The sequence below is a fragment of the Pteropus vampyrus genome, unplaced genomic scaffold (genome assembly GCF_000151845.1).
Source record: "Pteropus vampyrus isolate Shadow unplaced genomic scaffold, Pvam_2.0 Scaffold2, whole genome shotgun sequence".
Taxonomy (NCBI): domain Eukaryota; kingdom Metazoa; phylum Chordata; class Mammalia; order Chiroptera; family Pteropodidae; genus Pteropus; species Pteropus vampyrus.
In genome coordinates this window covers 12658648-12679615 of record NW_011888783.1, presented here as the reverse complement: position 1 = coordinate 12679615, position 20968 = coordinate 12658648, and the positions used below count along the sequence as shown (strand labels likewise).

Here is a 20968-nt window from a genome sequence, read left to right as displayed (position 1 = left end):
TGGGGATGGGGGAGGGGGAGTTAGCATGACTTGGAGATCAGCCGAATATTAGAGCCAGAGTCAAGAATACTTTTCAGGTTGTTTTGGGTAACTGGGTAGATGATAGTTCTTTTCCGCAAGAGAGAGAATATAAGAGGAACTGATTTGTCAAGGGTAAATAATAAACTTTTTTTTTTATTTTCAGAGATTGAAATGTCTATAAGACATCCAACATGCAATTAGATATACAGATCTGGGACTCGGGAGAGAGGTCTGGGCTAGGGAGAAAGATATGAATACCACAGTATATTACTGAAGTTATAGATATTGATAAATTGTGTTTTCAGTCAGAATTAAAAATGGTCAATGGTGCTGCCATAGAGAACATTAATATTTGAAGGACATGCTTAAAAAAAGAAAAAAGAAGATCTGAGACCCAAAGGAAGCAGCTGAAGATACTAGATAGTGAATACCATTGAGCTCAAGGGTAAAGACTTTTGATAGTGTCAAGAAGGAAAAGGTTAACAGAATGTGATTTAGCAACAAATATTATATGGACTGAAAGTCAACCTTTGAATTTGGCAGTCATCTCAGCATGTTTGTATCATGATAGGTAGGAATCAGCAGATAAGGAGACATTGAAGATGGGAAACAAGTAATAGAGTCTTCCTGGTTGGCCAACTCCATTTTCATTGTCCCTCTTTTAATATAGCACTTAGAATAGAACAAGATACTAACTAGCTTAAGTACATAGAGACAATTGTTCCGAATATGTTTTTATATCAATGTAACTTCACATTATAGTATGATGTGATTTTAGGTAGCCTAAAAACTTCTTTGATCCATATTCAAGTGTCTTCGGTTAAACCCCCAGATATTTTTTTTATGACCAGTTACCAAGCCAAGTCTTGCCCCAGAAAGTTAAGGAGACAGAGACTAAGTTTAAATAACCTCTTAAATTAGTCTAACATTTTTAAAGCATATTTTTTATTTGACATAAGTCCTATTTGATATATATCTAATGATTAAAATGCTTTTCAATAAAGATTTTAAGTATAGCAACTTGGCAAATTGCATCATCTTTTTGGAAAGTGCATAGCATATAAAATATACGAAATCAGCATTCCTCACTACATGTATAGCATAAATGATTACCTGCTTTGGGCATTGAATAATCTGCAAGGCTGAGCAGTATCATGAATTCCTTTTCTAAAGTGATATTCTTTCCCTGATCTATATGTATACAAAAACATACATAATTCTCTTATTTTACCTCCATGAAACTTTAAAAGTAACTTTTACACATGAGAGGCAGCATAGATGTTGGATTTGAGCCTTTAGGACAGGGCATTTTATGTGACATCTATCCCTTTATAAATGACTTTATACTACATTCATGTCTCATTGAATTTAGTGTCCTGAAAACCCAAATCAAATAGTGTTAATAAGACTAGAGTAACCTCAGCACCCCCAGATTACTGTAATAAAAGATTCGACTTAAGTCTGTCTTCAATACATTATACTTTGTCACTGTTACTAGTGTGATTGATTTCTGGCCCCAGAATTTGTACACAGCCTGTGCTAAATGTAGTGGGTGTTGGTTCCATACAGATGTGAGCAGCATAATATGATCCTTGTATTCTATCTAGAATTACTGTATTTCATTGAATTGATATGCCATCAATTGTTAGAAGTACCATCATTTTGTGCATTTTACGAAGAAAGGAAAAAAAAACTGTCAATTAAAGTGACTCAATGCTTCAGAGGTGTTGTATGTGGGAGGAAATGTGCATCTTAGAATTAATGAACTGTGATGTGTATGGGAATGTAAACAAAAAATTGGCACAGAATAGCATAATTAAAATCCCAATCATAGTATTTACCATCCTTCCTGTCTATAGCATTTTACATACCCAAAATAAATATTCAGTGTTGGGATAAAAGTTCTGTGTATATTTATTTGTTCATTCCTGAATTCCATAGTTCCCTGAGACTTGGCCAAATTTGTTCTGTACAAAGATATTCTTCATAGAATCCTTTACATCTTTTTTTTTTTTTTTTTTAGCTATCCATTAAATTCAAATTGATATCATTTTGGACATAAGGAAGTAATACTGAATGTAGAAAACCATATGCACTTAAACAAAAATAGCAGCTTTATTTATTCTAGGAAAAATCAATAACAGCCTAAGTGCCCGATAATAGGAAATAATCGCTTATTACACAGCTGTTAAAATTATATTTGTGAAGAGTTTGCAACATAAAATAAATGTTTATATGCAAAGAATAAGTGGCAGACACAGGATGTGAAGTATGCACTCACTAAATAATGTGAAAAATGCATAGAAAAAAAATAAACCAAGCTGTCAACAGTTGGTTGATTGCATAGTAAGGTATGACTTTTAAAAAACATTTTCTTACTTTTTACATTTTTCCAAATGTACTATAATAGTACATGTTTATTTTAAAATTGAAAAACAAGGTGATTTTTAAGATAAACCCACGATTTGGTTCCTGGTAGCTCAGCCTCAAGAGTTTCTATAACTCATTTTCTCAGTCCCCTTAAACCAGTTTTGCTTTTTACACAAAGGGTTTGAATCTCTGATGATTCTATCTTGCCACATGTTTCATATCCTTGTCCAGCCATCAGGCTCCTTCCTATGTTGCCTTACCAGAACCCACAGTTCCTTCCATTCAGTAAAATGCATGTGCCAGAGTCTTACCCAGTCTAAGGTAAATTTTCACCTATTGTCTGCTTGGGTGGATGAATGGTAGTAGTTCATAGCCAAGGAGGTAGGGATTTGGGCAATTGATTCTGCCTTAGATCTTCAAGATGGTAACTTCTTTTATAGATTGGGAAAGAATTGTGTGTTTCTTGGATATATTAGCCTTGAATGTATATGAGAGACACGAGGCACTGGGGAAATGAGCATGCCTTGTGGAGAGTTTTTGGTGCAGTCCAGCCTCACCAGCAAAAGCAAGTAGTGAGAATAAGCAGAGAACCTGCCTGGTGAAGAATCAAGGTGGAGTTCCTAAGCCTCCCTGTTAGGCCTTTGGTACTAGATGTCACTAAAAGACCAATGTTATTACTGACAAGTCTCTGTAGCTTTTCTTGCTTATTGGCTGGCGTGAGTGGCTGGTGATCTGCCTCCTTTTTCCTTGCTTTGTCATTCTTCATGCCCCGTGGGTACATTCCATACATCGTTTATGCCATTATTGGTGCTCTTCTATGCTAATTATCACTAATAGCATCATTTCACTGAAAATACCTCAACTCCTCAGTGTTCCCAAGGCTTCCATGATAACACTACAGAGAAAATAATTGACTTTCAGGGAGGGAAATAGTAAATGTGGTCCTGAGCACTACCTGAGAGTGCTACACCACAAAGGTCATTCATGGCACTTGGTTGTAGCAAACTTCAAAAACAGTCCATATGATCAAGGCAAAAGGAGGAGCCACCAGGGGAAGACGCACAGAAACAGGCTGTTGCATGCTCAGTTGTATGCTTACACTTTCTACCACTGGGGTTGTCAGAGTTGAAACAGTATTTTTTGCCATGCTGTGTGTATGTGTGTGTGTGTTATGTAACAACTTTTTTCTACCACTGCATATATATTAATAAAATATTCCTTTAAAAATTTTAGCGTACTCCATATTGATGTGAATGGCTGGAGGTTACTTGTGCACCTTCACACACACACATACCTGTTGGCAGGAGCACATTCAATGACTGTTGGACAAGATGAGACCTTAAATGAGAATTGAACTTTTTAAAATATCCAGAGCAAACAATTCTACAGCTTTCCTCATGAATTGCAAGCCTGTATTTAAAATTTTTACCCTAAGGAAAATCATTACCTAATCTTGCCCTTGAATTTTTGTGGGATTGTTTCATTAACTCTATTCCAGTGGCAACAGAGCGCGCTATCACTTTGGAGGAACCATTAGTTAAGGTTTGTATGAAACCCCGAGGTCAAAATTGTGATTCTGCAATTAAAACCTACCATGAGGTCTCCCACTTCCGAGATAGCAAAAGCACATCTGGTTCCAATTATTCCAATAACTAAGATAAATTTTAGTATATATTTATAGACAGAGAAATAATATAAGGACAAATAAACATATATGTTGTAGTCACAAAGGATAGTAGTAATGCAGTTTTTTGTTTTTGTTTTTGTTTTTTGAAATTCCAAGTATTTGAGATTTTACTCCAAGAAAAATGATTCAGAACACTTTTGCAGACTATAAAGATATTAGGATTCTTCCTTTGAAGCACATGGTTTATTTACTAAAACTGAACGCGTATTGCCTGCTATCTGCAAATGTAATGACTGTAGGATCTGTATCTACCTTTAATCCATCAATACTTGACAGCCCACCAGATTGAGTGTGTTATATTTTACACACATATTATGAACTGGTTCTAAGGACTTTAAACAAAAGCCAAAAGCTGCAAGTGATCAATTTTCTCTTCAAAAAGCAGAAGCTGGATTGAAGAGAGAGAGGAGAGGCTATTCTATGCCCCATGCTCAAGGACTGTGCCCTGCACTATATAGATGTGAAATTTAGCCACTTTGTAATTTATCTTGGGTGTTTTAATAGGTACAGAGTTATAATTACCATATAATGTTTGTGCGTGTATTGGTATATTGTATTCGTTGACTCTATGTAAAGAAAAGCAAAATGCTTCTTCCCTGGGGTGGATGTCACAACATTTGTCTTCAGTTAAGTCCTGAAGTTTATCTTCCACTCTAGAACATTAATTTCCATCTTCTAAATGCCAATTTTAATGGAAAGGAGCTGTCCAGGTTTTCACTAGGCCTTTGTGAAAGTCCTCACAAAGGTCTTTTACATGAGACTTGATCTAACTCCAGTAGCTGTATCTGTCTTATGTATGTGGAACATGTTCCCATGCATCAGTGTAACGTGTGTAACTTTGTCCACAGGGCCCCTGTAGTGTACCATGCTATGTAAGGCTGTTTTCTTCTTGCCATGCACACTTAACTGTGTTCTAGCAGGTGTTGTTCTATTGATGCTGAAAGTAATGTGATGCAGATAACTTGGAGTTAGCTTCCTTTCTGTGTTATGTTCTTCATTATGCTTGTTGATGTCTACGCTGTTCAGTGAAGGCATCTTTTGGTCTGCACTTGAGTTAGTTCTGCTGTACTGTCTTATGTATTAATTCTGTGCTCCTAGAAAATGAAAATACAGCTATTTTATTTTACAAAACTAAAATATAATTTATATTTTAGTTTTAAAAATGTAAAATATAAAATATAAAGCCAGTTCATTGTTCATCTCATTTCCAGATTACTTTTAAGATAACTATCTGGTTTTAAGATGACCCTCAAACTTTGGAAACTAGAACAATGAATTGGAAGAATAATAGTGTTTATCCCAAGGTATAAAATGTAATATATATGTGGTGGTAGACAGGGTTTGGATATAATGGCCCTGACTCTAAGGGAGAGAAAATTCTATAAATCATTTTTATGAACTCCACGAACTCTTTCAACCCACTAACCTACCAAGTAGTAGTCTTACATTATAGAAAAATGAATACCTTAATTCTGAGCCATTTATTTTCTTCTGGTCTGTCTTATGTATGTGGAACCATAAGTTACAGCTAAGAACATTATAGTGTTTGTTGTCTAAAATGTACCTGTGTGCTTGCTCTTTTTTATGCTCGCTTATTAATTTGAAATTACATGTGCGGTTTTTGTTATTTTAAGGCACTCAACCAGAATGCTGAACTGAGGAGTCGGTTGAGCAGAATACATTCAGAATCTATTATTTGTGATCAGGTTGTCAGTGTAAATATTATTCCTAGCCCTGATGAGGTAAGATTCATTTTTAATAGATGTAGAGTTTTCATTTTATAACATCTAAATCTACTACATATTTTTGTTTATTTTTATGCAGTTCTTTCCCTGCATAAATATTTGTGTTGTTGATAGTACAGTGTTCTTTGGAATAAAGAATGTATATGAGCTTGATATCACTTATTCTTGGTAACCAGTGTCTATTTTTGTCTATTACTGTGTTCACCTGATGCCGCTGAATATTTAGTTTATATATACTCCAGCCTATGAATTTTCTGTGTCTGTGTCAGTCTTCATTTGAAATGTTCAGTATCCTGAGATGGCCTGCGAAATGTTGGAGGAAAATAAAACATTTTTAGCCAAAAAGGTGCAAAATAAAAGTTTTCTTACGGTTTATTTTAAAAGTCCTATCTAAGGAGTCACCTGACCTTTCTAAGATAATATTAATAGTGCTGCTACAGCTACTACTGATGATGATAATGATGATAATTAATAGCTAACATGTGTCCAGCGAATGCTTATTATGTGCTAGGCATTGTGCTAACACCTTTACATGTGGTATCTCATTTGACACTTAAGTAGGTGCTATTTTTCCATTTTTCAGAAGAATTTTGAAGAAATGGTAAAAGGATAGAGGAATGTTCAGTATTTGGACTACAGTGTGTAATTCTTTTTATAACCCTTTATAAAATTATTGTATTATAACCATGAGAATTTACACTTTCCAACAGTTATATTAGAACTTTAGATATAGTAATACGTGTAACGAGATGAGAGTTTTAACTAATACTATGTTTATATTTGTACCAAAAACATATATTTTAATAGATATCTATAGGTACAAGAGTTATACTATCTAACTGCTTATAAATACCATCCCAAGGTAGCCTTTCTTTAAGTTGTCTACTTATATGTTTATGCATCTCCATGGGTCCCATGATCTCTGATGACAGTTATACTCAGTCAATTGCCCGGAGTCTGGAAGTATTTCTAAAACTTTGTCATTCACAAATTAGTTAACAATCTCGGTTTGAATCTTTTTTCAACCTGAAATGTGTACTAGAATATATGTATGTAAGTTCTGTTACATATTTTTCTTACTGAAATTTAAATAGCTTCCCTGAGAACAGTAGTTATCACTTACTGAATAAAAATACAGTTTGAAATAAGGTTTAATACTCTAGTCACATGTTTCTTTGGCTAAAATTCATGAAAATGACATATATTCCTTCTCAAAAATTAGTCTTGTAGGTTGTTTTCTTATAATATCTGTAGTGGTTTCTACAAGTACTTCTTTAGGTTTATTATACTGGTCAGAATATGGCTAGTAATGACAGACCTAAGTATATGAGAATGAACTTGTCTCCACAATCCATGGTATTGATAGAGACTCAACTTGTTAAATTCCAGTTAATATTAATTAAGGATAAATTTAAAATCAAGCCATAGTTCCAGCACCTTTCAGCTACGCCTTTTAGATTCTTTAGACATATTGGAAGGAAATGTATGCAGTGGTCACTTACTGAGTTGCACGTGAAAATTACTTGTGGTCACAACTCTTTTAACATATGGTGTGAATTTCTCTAGAAATCTGGCTAGTACATCATGGTCTAATTTGAACAAATAGCTATTCTTTGTATCAATAACGATTACACCATATGCTTCTCTCTCCTCTAGGCTGGTGAGCAAATTCATGTCAGTCTCCCCCTGTCACAGCAAGTAGCCAATGAGAGCCGCCTCTCCATGTCGGAGTCTGTCTCTGAGTTCTTCGATGCCCAAGAAGTGCTCCTCTCTGCAAGCTCGTCAGAGAATGAGGTAAAGTTCCTTGATGCATCAACCACAACTGCTTCTGACTGTGAGTTTGGATTAAAGAAAGTAAGGTTATGGAGACTAGCTAATAAATGTAGAAAGAGTAAGAGGATTTGAAAATCATTCGTGCTTGCACATGTGTGTGCACACAAATATCTATGTGTATGTACATTATATATATGCTTATATATACATCATATACACATATACACACTTCTTTGCTAGAGATGTGCATTTGAGCTTAGAAGGATAATGTCTAGCATATCTAGTTGGGTAATTATGATTTTGGGGGTTACCACTGCCTATCACAAAAGCTTTATTGGATTACTTTTCATGCTAATGAGTCTTGGCAAGGTCTTGGTAACAGGGACTCTCTTCTTTGGTCAAGTAGCAGAAATTTATTTTTTTTACTGAAATTTTGTCAAGTATGCTTTTTTTTCCCCCGAGGAGAAGCAGCCAAAACACTTTCCCACACAGTTGAATAGGAATTTTGTCATCTGATATTGCAAATCTGTACTGCATTTTTACAAAAGGGAAACAATCATTGCTAAATGTTATTTTCATTTGCATAGAAAATAGATTGGAAGGAAACATCCTGACAATTAGTAGTAGTTATTTGTGGATATTTGGAATTATGAGTGATTTTAAAAACAAAAACATAAGTAGAAAAGAGAAATAACGAACACATATATCACTTTTATAATGGAAGAAAGGTAAAATTAAATACTTGTATCAGGTACTAAATTTGTTACCACACGAAGCCATGCACCTGCCTCTGAGATCCCTAGTCATTCATTAACAGATTCACAGAAAATCCTGTTCACAAGCTGGAGTACTAGTTTAATTATCCATAATGATAATTGATGCTATCAGATAGACAAAATAATCATGCTTGCTGATTAGTGTCTCTTTCCCTGCAGATAAATTCTTCATGGGAAGCCTAATTGTAGTCAGGAGGTTGTTTGGTGAGCAAGGAAGGAATGGGAGCAGAAGTGAGTTGAGTGAACTTAAGGCCAGGAGGGCCAGGATGTAATAGCTCCAATCTTTTGTTTTCGTTAGAGGGATACCCTGCCGAATGGATGGGGTATTTGTGTCTGTGAGCCAGTCTCACAGGGACCGTCATGCTGGAGACATGCTACTAGCCTTTTATTTTCTGGCTTCCGATTCTGAGCTCCCATTGCTGACCAGTCCTTCTCCTTCTTCAATCAGGTTACAATCAAACCTGACTCTACATTATCTGGGCTCTGACCCATCATTTGATGACTATAACTATAACTTAACTCTCAGAAAGCAACTTTATTTCCCTGTTTCCAAGTTCTGGGGGCACAGCCCAATTGCCACTTGCACCAGACACTAGCAGTACAGAAGTGAAGAGGACGTGAGGTTGTTGTCCAAGTCCAAGCAAGAGGGTGGTGCCACCCCCAGGGGAAGAGAGAACCTAATGGCAGAGGGAGGGACAGGAGAATAGAGGGCAAAGGGGCATGGAGATGATATGTTCACTTTGAGACATCATGTGTTTATCAGATTTCTCAGTAGAGTTATCTGGCTAGCATTCGGATATTAAAGTCTAAAGTGAAAGTGAGAGTTGGCTCAGGATCCACTTAACCAGCTGCCTATGAGACGTTGCCACCTGGGCGCGCTACAGAACCTCTAATTCATCATGTCCAAAAACAAATTGATCAACAAACCCCTTACACACACACACACACCAAGGAAAAAAACACAAACCTACCCATACTTCTCATAAGGCTTATCTAAATACTCTTCTACCCAGGTGTTCACATCAAATATCTGGGTATTTTCCTTCACTCCCCTGCCTTACTACCACCACCACCTACATTGAGTCACTCATCATCAGGTTCTGTAACTTCTGTTACCTAGATACTCTCAGATCCATATTTTCATATAGCATCACAGCCACTACTCCAATTCAGTCATCCATCATTTTCCCACTTACATCACCCTATCAATCTCCATAACTAGTTTTCCTGCTTCCCTTTTTGCCCCTTCTAATCCATTTTTCACTGGGAAGCTTGATTAATCTTTCTAAAACGCAAATCTGATCATGTTCCTGTTCCCCAGTGTGCTTAGGATAACGACCTAAACTCCTTAGCTATCATACAAAGTCCCTTTACACCAATCTCTGCTCTCAGCTGCAGCCTCTTGCAACCTCCATTCTGGATCTTCCAGGAGGGAAAAGAGTGATTCCTGGAGTTACCGTTTTGCTAAAGACACTCCATGTCCCTTGCTGAAGCAAGTAGAGTGACTCTCTCCTATAACCCAAACTGGAAAGAACTGAACTCTGCATAGAAACTAAGAAAAAAATGTAACCTACATGATGAACTGAAAAACATGTGAAACATAAGAAAAATTAATAAAAGATGAAATTCAAACTTTAAAAAGAGATAATAGGTAGATAGATGCTAAAAAGGTTAAGTATAGTGTTGAAGTAGGTGTGGAGAGGCGGATGCTCTCATATACTGACGGTAAGAACATACAGTCTTTCAGGAGAGCAGTTTGGCAACGTAGGACGAAAGGCTTAAAGAGGCCCATCTGACCCAGCAACTTTATTTCTAGGAATAATGAAATTGCCAGGTGGATTCACAGAAGTATATTTACAATGATGTTCATCTAAGTATTGTCTATATTAATAAAAAATTGGAAACAACTTAAATGCCGGTTAAATTCTTTGTGTTAAAACTGTCTTATGAAATATGTTGTCATTCCAAATAAAGACGAGGAGCTATATTTATTAGAATGGAAATATATTGAGATATTGAGCACTATAAAATAATGTATAAGCCATTTCCCTTTGTTAGTATCTAAAGATAGATATATCAATATGTTTGTATAGGCATTTTGAAATTGGGGGTAATACCCACCAAATGTCAAAAGTGGTTTTATTTAGGTGATAGAATTATGGGCGGTTTTCATATAATCTGTTTACCCTCGTGTAATTTCTCATTTTTTACAATAAGAATGTTTAGTTTTTATATGCAGAAAAAATATAGCTTTATTTTCATTTTGAAGTTAAATAAATACCAACGACTCTCTTGCCTGCAGTAGAGACATTAGTTTTTCACATTCCTCTGAATGGCTCTACCAGTGCGCCTCTGTTTTATTATCTGCTTTGTTTCTAACTCCCCTGAGTACATATGCTGTCCCTTAATTTTATTCTCATGCAAATTTTGGCTTCATTTTAGTTCCATGTTTTTCTCATGTAGAGAGTGGCTTAATTTTTTATTTATTCCTGTTTCTTCCTCCTTCACCCCAAATAATTCGCCAAATTTGTTCATTATACTTCAGACGTGGCTCTCAAAGCAACTTTGTCTCTGGATCCTTATTGTGGCCATCTTAAATCTAAGCTTGGCAGTGTTTCTTACCTGGATCTATGCAATATCCCATTACCTGGCCTCCCTGCAGAAAGTTGCCAAGTATCTTTCAGAAACTAAGTATGACTCTATCATCCTTTTACATTTAACAACTCACAAAATTATATGAGAATCTTTTATCTTGACATGAAAAGCTCTCATACTTGGACCCTCTTCTTGTTCTCCCCACCCTCTGTCATAGCCAACTTTTTAGCATTCCTAGATTAAATATTTCTCTTGTGATCCTCGCCTTTGCACATTCCCCTTTCTTCATGTGCTTCTCCCCCTTCTAACAACTTTTTCAACTCCGGTTTAAATATTATTTCCTCTGGGCAGGCTCTCCTGACTCCTCTAGGGGAGTCATAGGGCCTCCTATTTTGTACATTCTTACTATGTTGTACTGAAATATTTCCGGTTATGTACTGGCCTCCCCAGCCTCCCACCCCAGCTCAGACAGGGAGCTACTTAAAGACAAGGGCTGCTCTCAGCCAATCCTATATTTTGGCACAGGGAAGATCCTCATGTGTTCAATGCATATATGCCAAATACATTTCCCACTATGACCTCTGCTTCTCATTTGGGCAACATCTTGTTGTATTTAATCATTTGATTTTCTGAACTTTCAAGACTGAACTTTCAAGAATTCTTATCCTTTCTGTGTTCTTTCCTTCGTTAGGCTTCAGACGATGAGTCTTACATCAGTGATGTGAGTGATAATATATCTGAAGACAACACCAGTGTTGCAGACAACATTTCTCGGCAAAGTATGCACCCTTTGAGCTTCCAGATTGTTCTGTCTACATGCCCAATCACACTGCTGGTGTTTCAGTGAACAATCACTTTGTCCCCTCACTGATTATTCCTTTTGCAGCTGATTGTTCAGTAGGTTTTTTATTTGTATAATCTATTGAGGCTAATGGTTGAAAAATCTGTTAGGTAAATGGCTAAGTGAAAAAGTTTTACTTCTTGCTTAAGCCAAAAGTTTCAGTCCTTCTTATTTTTGAATTTGACTTGTCTTTTCTTGAATAAAATTTTAGTATATTTAACACTCTGAAAAAACTACATACTAATGTTTTGTGCACTAATTAGCAACCTTGTATTGAAATAATTCCATTCACCTTTGAGAGAGTATAATGAAGGCTTAAGAAATGAATCACAGTCAGAATTATTTGAAAAGATCTTTCCCTCCCAGGGTTTATGAAATCAGAAAAGCAAAATATTTTTTATTGTGAGGCTCGTTTTTCTCCCTCTTTCAGTCTTAAATGGGGAGCTTACAGGGGGGGCCTTCCGAAACGGACGTCGGACACGCCTGCCAGCTCCCTGTCCTGACACCAGTAACATTAACCTGTGGAATATCTTGAGAAACAACATTGGTAAAGACCTATCCAAAGTCTCTATGCCTGTGGAGCTAAACGAGCCACTCAACACTCTGCAGCATCTCTGCGAGGAAATAGAATACAGTGAGCTTCTGGACAAGGCTTCGGAAACCGATGATCCTTATGAGCGCATGGTAATAAATAAATAACAGAGCTGTGCTCTGTGGGATTTGTCAACCCTAGGTCTAGGCTTAGGCAAAACTCTTTATGATGGCATATTTGTTTTTGCACAACATTCTCGCTGCATAGGTAAGAAATTCTCCTGGAAGATAAACACTTTGTGACTTATGCTTGGTTCAGAGTGTTTCTGAAGTTAGGATGTAAAGGTATCACTCAGCCCGAAGGTGTGCCTAGCCTTGCTTTATCAGTTTGTCCTGAATGCCAAGAGAGCCCACTTGTTCGGGCACTTAAGTCTGAGAATGCAACCTCCTGTGTGCTCTTTGCCTTGGCCTCTATTCCACATGACTGTAGAAACCTTGACCTGTCCTCTGAAAAACAGCAGCAGCTACAATCTTAGCACATGGAGCTAAGACTGTGTAAATGACATAATCTATAAACTGAGTTTCGGAAATGTTGAACTCTGTGATACTCAGGAAATGAGGTGACAGGTGAATGAGAAGTACTTGGCCTCAGTTGCCTGCTGGTTCCCATGTGAGGAGTTTCTCATTTCCACTTACCTTTTCCCTCCATGAGTTGATGAAGAGTCTGTGCAAATAACAGAAAATGCACGCGCCATTCAGTCAGCACCCATTGACGAGGGTTTGTAAAATCTAGAGGAATGAGGGACTAACAGTCCTGGAAGTAGTCTCTCCTATATTATTTTCCTTTCTCAAATGTTTTAACAGGTTCTTATTGCTGCATTTGCAGTTTCAGGATATTGCTCCACCTATTTCAGAGCAGGAAGTAAGCCATTCAACCCTGTCCTTGGAGAGACTTATGAATGCATTAGAGAGGACAAGGGATTCCGCTTTTTCTCAGAACAGGTAAGTCCCACTGGACTCACTGAGGCTTCTATGTACATAGGCAGTTTGATGATGAAAATAGCTTTTTGATAAACCCATTTGGGGTCAATCATTCTACCAGTTAACAAAAAACTCATTTAGTTTACCTATGTAATGGCCCCCTCTAAATAAATCTATTCACGTTCTTTGTTTATGAACATGAAGTCTTAAAAGAGTCAATAATTTACTTCTACATTTTGAGAATAATTCACTATTAGAGACGGACAGTAGAGTAGCTTTCATTTAGGGATATCCAATATATGTTGCAAAAAAAACTATTGTTTATGGAAATTTTAACACTGTTGTCATTGCCTTCTGTTTTGTTTTTCATTACCAGGTTAGCCATCATCCACCCATTTCTGCCTGTCACTGTGAATCCAAGAATTTTGTGTTTTGGCAAGGTTTGTTTTTCAGTTACAACTTAAAAAGTCCAATTGATGAGCCTATGAAACAGTTTCTAGTTTCCAAGGGTTCACTGTACTCAGTTTAGATTTGTACCTTTGGGACTCGGAGAACGTTTGTAATTGGTGGAGAGTTCAGCTTGAGGAATTAGATTTTCTGGTTTAAAGCATGTTATCTAGGAGGCGAGAATGTTTACCTAGGAAGCAAAGCCCAGTGGGACAGCAAAGCTCTGTGCTCACTGTGCCAGTTTGGGGCTGTCACTTTGATTCATTGTCTACCTATAACATAGAGGTTATATATGCTGCCTTCTTGCTTCCTGAGGGTGTGCAAAGAGATCTTAATCCTGAAGGGAGGCTCTGTGGCTCATCATCTTTGGTCACAGTCTAGATGTGTAAACATTGTGGTGATTTCTGGTCTTTAATTCATTGAAGCTCAGGGGTTTGCAGCCTCTTTAATCAATGCCCATTGTCCAGTCAGAATGTTACAAACTTGCCTAAAATAAAATGTTTTGAAATCTGTTTAGAAGGGCGATATATGTAAATTTGACCATTAAGTATAAATAGTTCCTTCATGTTTGGAAGGGTGCTTTATTTGCTCACAGAGCGATACTTCTCATATGCACTTCTTCAACCTGGAAACATACAGAATGAAAGAGATCTGTAACTGCACTTTATTGCAAAATAAGAAAATAAATCATTTCTTGGTCATAATGAAGAGTCAGAAATATTGTGGAAACAGCACTAAGTTCATCAAAATGAGGCCAGGTGGTTATTACGAAGGCACAGGTAATAATCACGAGTAAAACATAAAGCTATCGTGTGAGATAAAGTGCTGGGCCCTGGGCCAAACCTTAACCAGCGTAGAAACATGTTCATTAAGTTAATACCACTTTCTCATAAATCTTACCTATCTGTATTTAGAGGTTTTATTTTGTACTGTTCTCCCAAATCATGTAACTCTTCAAATAAATGTGTATATATTTCAATGGAATTGTCATACTGCCTTTATTTTTGCTATACGCCTCACTGTATATGTATAAACTGTTTCCACCATTTAGTTAAAACTTATAACAATATTTATGTACACATTAAAACATAGCGAAGTATATGTGTATGTGAATATGTACACATACATTATTCCAGGCTTTTCCTAGTTTATTAGTTGAAAATAAATACGGAGCATTTATTATGGAAAAACTGATAGTAGATTTTTTTTTTGGTTCACAATCTTTTCACCTTGGGCCATCCTTAGGCACTTGTCATGTTAAATCAACAATATAGAATCAGTTAGGATTACAAAGGTTCTTTTGTAAAATGTAAAGTATAATACAAAAGTTAGTTTTTGTAGAATAAGTAAGTCATTATTCTATAAAATATGAAGTATATATTTCTTATCATTTGTTTATGTCATTTAGATATCAGATGGAAAAACAAGTTCTGGGGGAAGTCTATGGAAATCCTGCCTGTTGGAACACTGAATGTCATGCTTCCAAAGTAGGTGGCTCTTGTCATCATTTTGGTCTCTTATCTGATTTCCTAAATTGGAAATAGGTGTTTGAAACTCTAGATGGTACCAAGGGTCCATTTCCCTGTATGGCCAAAGTGTCTGTTAACTTCACCAAAGTTTTGAGAATGTTCTCCCACAAAAATGAATGAGAACTTTAGCGTGTGTATTAAAGCTTCCTATTTATCTCTTCACATCCTCTATTCATCAGTCGACACCAGGAACCTACCTGTCCCAGTCACTGTGTTAGTTAGCATTTAATATGGGTCTCTTTTTAGCCATTTCTTTTCTATATAATTTTTCACTTTTGAGTTCATCTTAGATCCTAGCTATTTTTAATTTCTATGTTATTTTATTAAGGAGGAGTGATGGAATCCTTTTATAGTCGTTTTCTAGTGGAGATAGCCAGTAAATCTTTTTATATTAATTGAAGTTTTCATCGAGGCCAAAGGCTTGATTGGTTTTGTTTCTGGCTTCAGTTGGTTGGTTTGGTTTGGGTTTTGTCTGTTTGAATGATAGGATTTACTAATGGATTGGATATTGAGGAAGACGGGGAGGGGGAGGAATTCCCAGGACCACAAAATAAACTTTAAATCTTTTCAAACTCATGAGGACAAAAGTTTTCCCAGGTGTATATAGTGCCTGCATCATACCAACTCATATTTTTTGAAACTTAGAAGCATTTTATTTTATTTTGAAGTAACATTTTATTTAAATATATATATATAAAACATCCATATGATTTCAAGCTATGAAATCTTGTTCATTGACAGAAAATCTGTAACCTTACTCCCTGGAATTTGCATTGGATATGTACCATCTTAGTTATGCTTGTCAGTCTTTTCCCAAGGAATTATTCACATTTTTGGTCTTAATTCAGAGTGTGAAACAATGCTTCAGAGTAATCTTTCTTAAATGTATGCCCTATCTGCCTCTCTCTTCTCTCAGATCCTTCCAGGATGACCTATTGCCTGCGGGGTATATCTAGATTCGTTGGTGTGTCTTGAAGGCCTTTCCTGTTCTGCCCCATCATACCTTTTCCTTGCCTCCTGCCACACCCACTCACTGATAGCACACCACTTGCAGGTCCCCAGATGTGCTGTGCTCTTCTATCCTATGATGCTTTCCCCAGCCTCCTCTAGCAAGTCTTCCTTGACATTCACCCCACATTTCAGGAAGATCTGAGGACTAAGGACACCCCCTTCCATGTTCTCATATCTTATTATAAGTATTTGTTGACGTGTCCATCTACCCCTGCTATACTGTTGGCTCCAAGAGAGCAAGAAATAGGCCCTATTCAACTTGGTAGCTTTAGCACCTGGCCCGTAAAAAGCACTGGCTTGTTTCTTAAATGAATGAATCGTGTCATAAATATTCTTGATTACACAGAAACTTTCAACAAAGAATAAGAGGAAAATGAAAGGACACTTTGGCCAAAGAATATTCTCATTAGTAGAAATACTAATATATGCGTGTGACCCTCATTGTTTTTAATCAATGTTGTATTCTTCACTAGGTATGGAGATTTCTACGTGTGGAATAAAGTCACTACATGCATACACAACATTCTCAGTGGGAGGAGATGGATAGAGCATTATGGAGAAGTAACCATTAGAAATACCAAAAGCAGTGTTTGCATTTGCAAACTCACATTTGTCAAGGTAAATAATATCTTATAACAGTAAGGAAAAAGTAGCATAATATGCTTTCTAAGGAAGAAATAAAACAATTACTTTAAACAGCCTCAATGAGTCTGTCCTGTATTTTTGATCCTTACGGACATTTTAAGTAAGATAGCAGAACCAACTGATGGCATTACTCAAGGCATGCAGGCTTCTGAATGTGTGGAGGTCAAAAAAAGCAGCATCTCAAAACAGAAAAAAAAAATCTTTTTAAAGAATTTTCTTTTTAAGCAACCAGTCAGTAGTTCGTCAAGTAAAAATGATAGACAACACTTATTGCCTATAGCCAATCTTCTGGTTTCTATTTCTGTTTCTATTCTTGCCTATAGCAAGTCTTCTGGTTTATATTCCTATTGCTATTCTTGCTTGATTACAACATATTCAAGTGATCTATTTTCGAGAACTAATTATAATGCAGTGGTCTTTTTCTGAGGATGATTATAGATGATAGCTTCCAGTCATATAAACTTATCCAACTCTGCCACGATTATAATCCAAATAGTTCAAGAAAAAGCCTTACCTTTATTAACCAGAGAAGATGTCTGGGATAGAAGTGCCTCGAGAGCACCATTTTCGCTGGTCTCTCTGCCCCGAAGTGGCACACACAGGATCACCGCCATGTTTGTTTAGGGGTGCTACAGAATTCGCATGGTACAGAAGCTCCACTCACCCTCTTTACTTCATCTCCTCCTGATCTCATTCTAATATGGTACAAACAAGGTAGCATATTGGAGTCTATTAAAACTCGGAATTTGCTCTTCTTAGTTAAATCCTTTTAAGCCATATTGGAAGGTCATGTTTGTTTTCATAGAATATCTCTATTTTAGCTTGAGATGTTTTTCTTTTTTTTTTTTTCCTTTTTTTCTTATAAATTCATTAGGTGTGGAATTCATTAGATTGGCTTAGAAATGAGCAGGATCATTATTTGACTGAGTGATGATAGTAAATGTATGCACTTAGTTTTATAGACTATGAAAGACTTTGATTTAGGCCTGCCCCTAATATATGCAGAGCTCAGGGCAAGAGTACAAATGGAAGTCCCTCTACCATATGTATAAATATTTGAAATATGTAAATTAAGCCTACAAATAATTGTGAAATAAAATGTTGTATTTTTTTCACCTTGACAAATACATGTTTTATAATTAAGTCTGCAAGGCCAGGTTGGACACTCCAGAACTCAAGCTGGAAAGCTGGCAGTATAGGAGAGCCAGTCCTGGCCCAAAGCATTCCCCACTCTCTTCCCACCTCCAGCTCTGTCCTGCACTGGAAATTGCCTCACACACATACGTAGGCAGTCCAGCCCACACATCCAAGCTCTATTCCCACCCCTTTAAATAGCCACCCTTGGGCACCCCTCAGGCCTAAAGGCACATGCACTGGTGGGTGGTCTGTCCTTGGGTGGATGAATCCAAAGAAAAAATCCTGTACAGGCTGTAGAATAAGATTAAAGCTATGTGGACAGGGAATTTTAGGGTCCTACATACTGGGGCCTGATCTAGAACAGGGGCCATGGGTTCCAGGGAGTAGATTCCCACAGACTTCTTATCCCTTGAGTGGCTGGAAGAGGGCCAGAGAAGGGTCCTCATGATAAAACTTAGCCATTTACAGTTACTGTGAAAAATATTTCACAAACTACTTGTATAGCATTGCCAACTGAAAGTTAGTAAAATCAACGAGCAAAGGGAGAATTCAGGACAGGTGACCTGAGGAAGCAATTACTATCTTATAAATTAATATTCAGTTGTGACAGAAACTGAGCCTTTTCTGTGTCATACTACCATGCTACAGCATGGAATAGAAATTATCCCTTTCTTAAAAGTTAAGCTAACTAACACCTAGAAAAACACCCTTCCATCTAAAACATTTTGAGGTAGATTTCTGGAAATGGTTTGCATGAGAAACTTCAAGGTTAAGAAAATTTACTGTAGGGAAATTACAGGGATTGGTGTTATTAAAGAGATTGAGTGTTTTAAGTGGGGGTTGGTTTTCCCAGGTGAATTATTGGAATTCTAACGTGAATGAAGTCCAGGGGGTCGTGATGGATCAGGAGGGGAAGGTGGTGCACCGGCTGTTTGGGAAGTGGCATGAAGGACTCTACTGCGGAGTGGCCCCTTCTGCAAAGTGCATCTGGAGACCAGGTGAGACTCGCATTGTTTCTTGCCTAAGGAGGGCGCCATGAGTGACGGAAGGAAGGAAATGTCAGATCATCCTAATGAGATTAAAAACCTAGATGCTAAGCCAATCGTAATTATATTTATACTTAACATATAAGTTAATATAAGTCCCCATATTTGATAATAAGGGGTTATAAAATTTGATAAGTGGTCAGAGATTAGGCTTCATGTAAAATCACTCTAAATGTAATGCCTACATTTCAAAAGCTAGACGTATTTATTAAAGAGTTTAGATAATTGAAATACAAAAATTCAAGTCCTTACTCATGTTATTTATTCTGTCTCTCTCAAACAAAAGAAAGCCCACAAACATCTGTAATCCACAAATTCAATAATTTACCAGAATAAGTGATCTTTTCACTTGATCAGCAAAAAGCTGCAATTTACTAAAACACATCGAGAGAGTTCTGGTAATAATACGCTAGCGTATAATTTAATATCAAGTGCAAATGGAGCAAGCCTCCACATGACATTTATTTTCATTAGAATTTTGTCAGTTAAGTTCTAACTTTAAAATTAGTCATTGGTTTCCTAAGAGACCTCAGTGCGTATTTAAACTTCCTACTGGTAGAGTGGTTAGTTAATTCATTCTGCAGTTATTTACTGAGTACTGACTATGCATCAGTGTTTGCTCTAGGAGCTAGGAATGTATCAATGAGCAAAGCATGCAGAGATCCTGTTTTTGAGTTTAGTTAAAGGTGCCAATAAATATTAACATAGATCTGCATCTTTTTGTGTTTCTGATGAAATCTTAATGATAATAGCTAATCACCCTAGCAGTTAGTTACCCAACTGAATATTTGAGAGAAAAATTATAGCGTAATTTAGTCAGTGAAGACTATTACATGTGCAAAGTTTTATTTTGAAGGCTGGAATTTATTAAATATATATTCTGGCAGTTAAGTTTCTTAAACCTCTTTGCCTCTCACTGTGGTTCGTCGGCCTGATTCCAGGTTCCATGCCTACCAACTACGAGCTCTACTACGGTTTCACAAGGTTTGCCATTGAGCTCAATGAGTTAGATCCTGTACTAAAAGATCTTCTTCCACCAACAGACGCCCGATTCCGGCCAGATCAGAGGTGAGCTTGGCAGTGGTATTTAAAATGGACACTAGATCATGGCATCACTACAGGTGTCACTATACATGTCATCGAGACTTATTTTCACCACCATTATTTATTTATTCATTCCCTTATGTACTCAGCAGTATTTGTGAATTTTCTGCCCTAGGTAAAACATCAGCCATAGAATGATCATAACAGGTTAACTCACTAAAAAATACTCCACGGAAGACAACACGGATATTTTTTAACAAAAAGGTTCCCCCATCACTCCTAAATTTACCAAGGTCTGCAAATTCATAAATTCTATCTCCACTAAATATAGAATCACTCCTCACCCTACATTTATACTTTTTTACTGCTATTACTCTATAGCATGGAGTATTTTTTAAAGAGAAGAATAAGAGAATAAGTTACAGCGACACCTAGAAATGCTTTGCGTCAAAGTCTGGAGTTTGCCTAATATGGTTTAGATCCCACAGGGTGTGAGATGTACTCAAAATGTAGTACCTTTAATACCTTCTGATTCTCATTTTTTTTTTTTATTCTTATGTAGTTCTGTACTCATATTGTCTACGCCTATAAAATTAATTTTACTTTTTCCAAAATCTTTATATGCCATGCAGATTCCATCTAAGATCATTTTCTGTTTCTAGTGTATTTGTGGCTTTATTTGTCTTCTGCCAAAATGTTCCCGGCATTGAGTGTTCTACTGTTCAGTTCTCTTCCCTCTCTCTCTCTCTAGAACATGCAGTCTCATTGTTTAACATTCAAATTTATCAA

General features: G+C 36.7%; 1 protein-coding gene across 3 annotated transcripts in view; it reads left to right on the top strand.

Moving 5' to 3' along the window:
* OSBPL6 (oxysterol binding protein like 6) overlaps positions 1 to 20968 on the top strand; it is an 83030-nt gene that overhangs the window by 58869 nt on the left and 3193 nt on the right. For all 3 annotated transcript variants that reach the window (XM_023529159.1, XM_011356821.2, XM_023529148.1), the window contains 10 exons: positions 5713 to 5820; positions 7480 to 7617; positions 11659 to 11746; positions 12239 to 12492; positions 13204 to 13341; positions 13697 to 13760; positions 15176 to 15254; positions 16781 to 16925; positions 18943 to 19087; positions 20077 to 20203. In XM_023529159.1, coding sequence (XP_023384927.1) covers positions 5713 to 5820; positions 7480 to 7617; positions 11659 to 11746; positions 12239 to 12492; positions 13204 to 13341; positions 13697 to 13760; positions 15176 to 15254; positions 16781 to 16925; positions 18943 to 19087; positions 20077 to 20203 — 1286 coding nt within the window. The remainder of the gene's footprint in view (positions 1 to 5712; positions 5821 to 7479; positions 7618 to 11658; positions 11747 to 12238; positions 12493 to 13203; positions 13342 to 13696; positions 13761 to 15175; positions 15255 to 16780; positions 16926 to 18942; positions 19088 to 20076; positions 20204 to 20968) is intronic.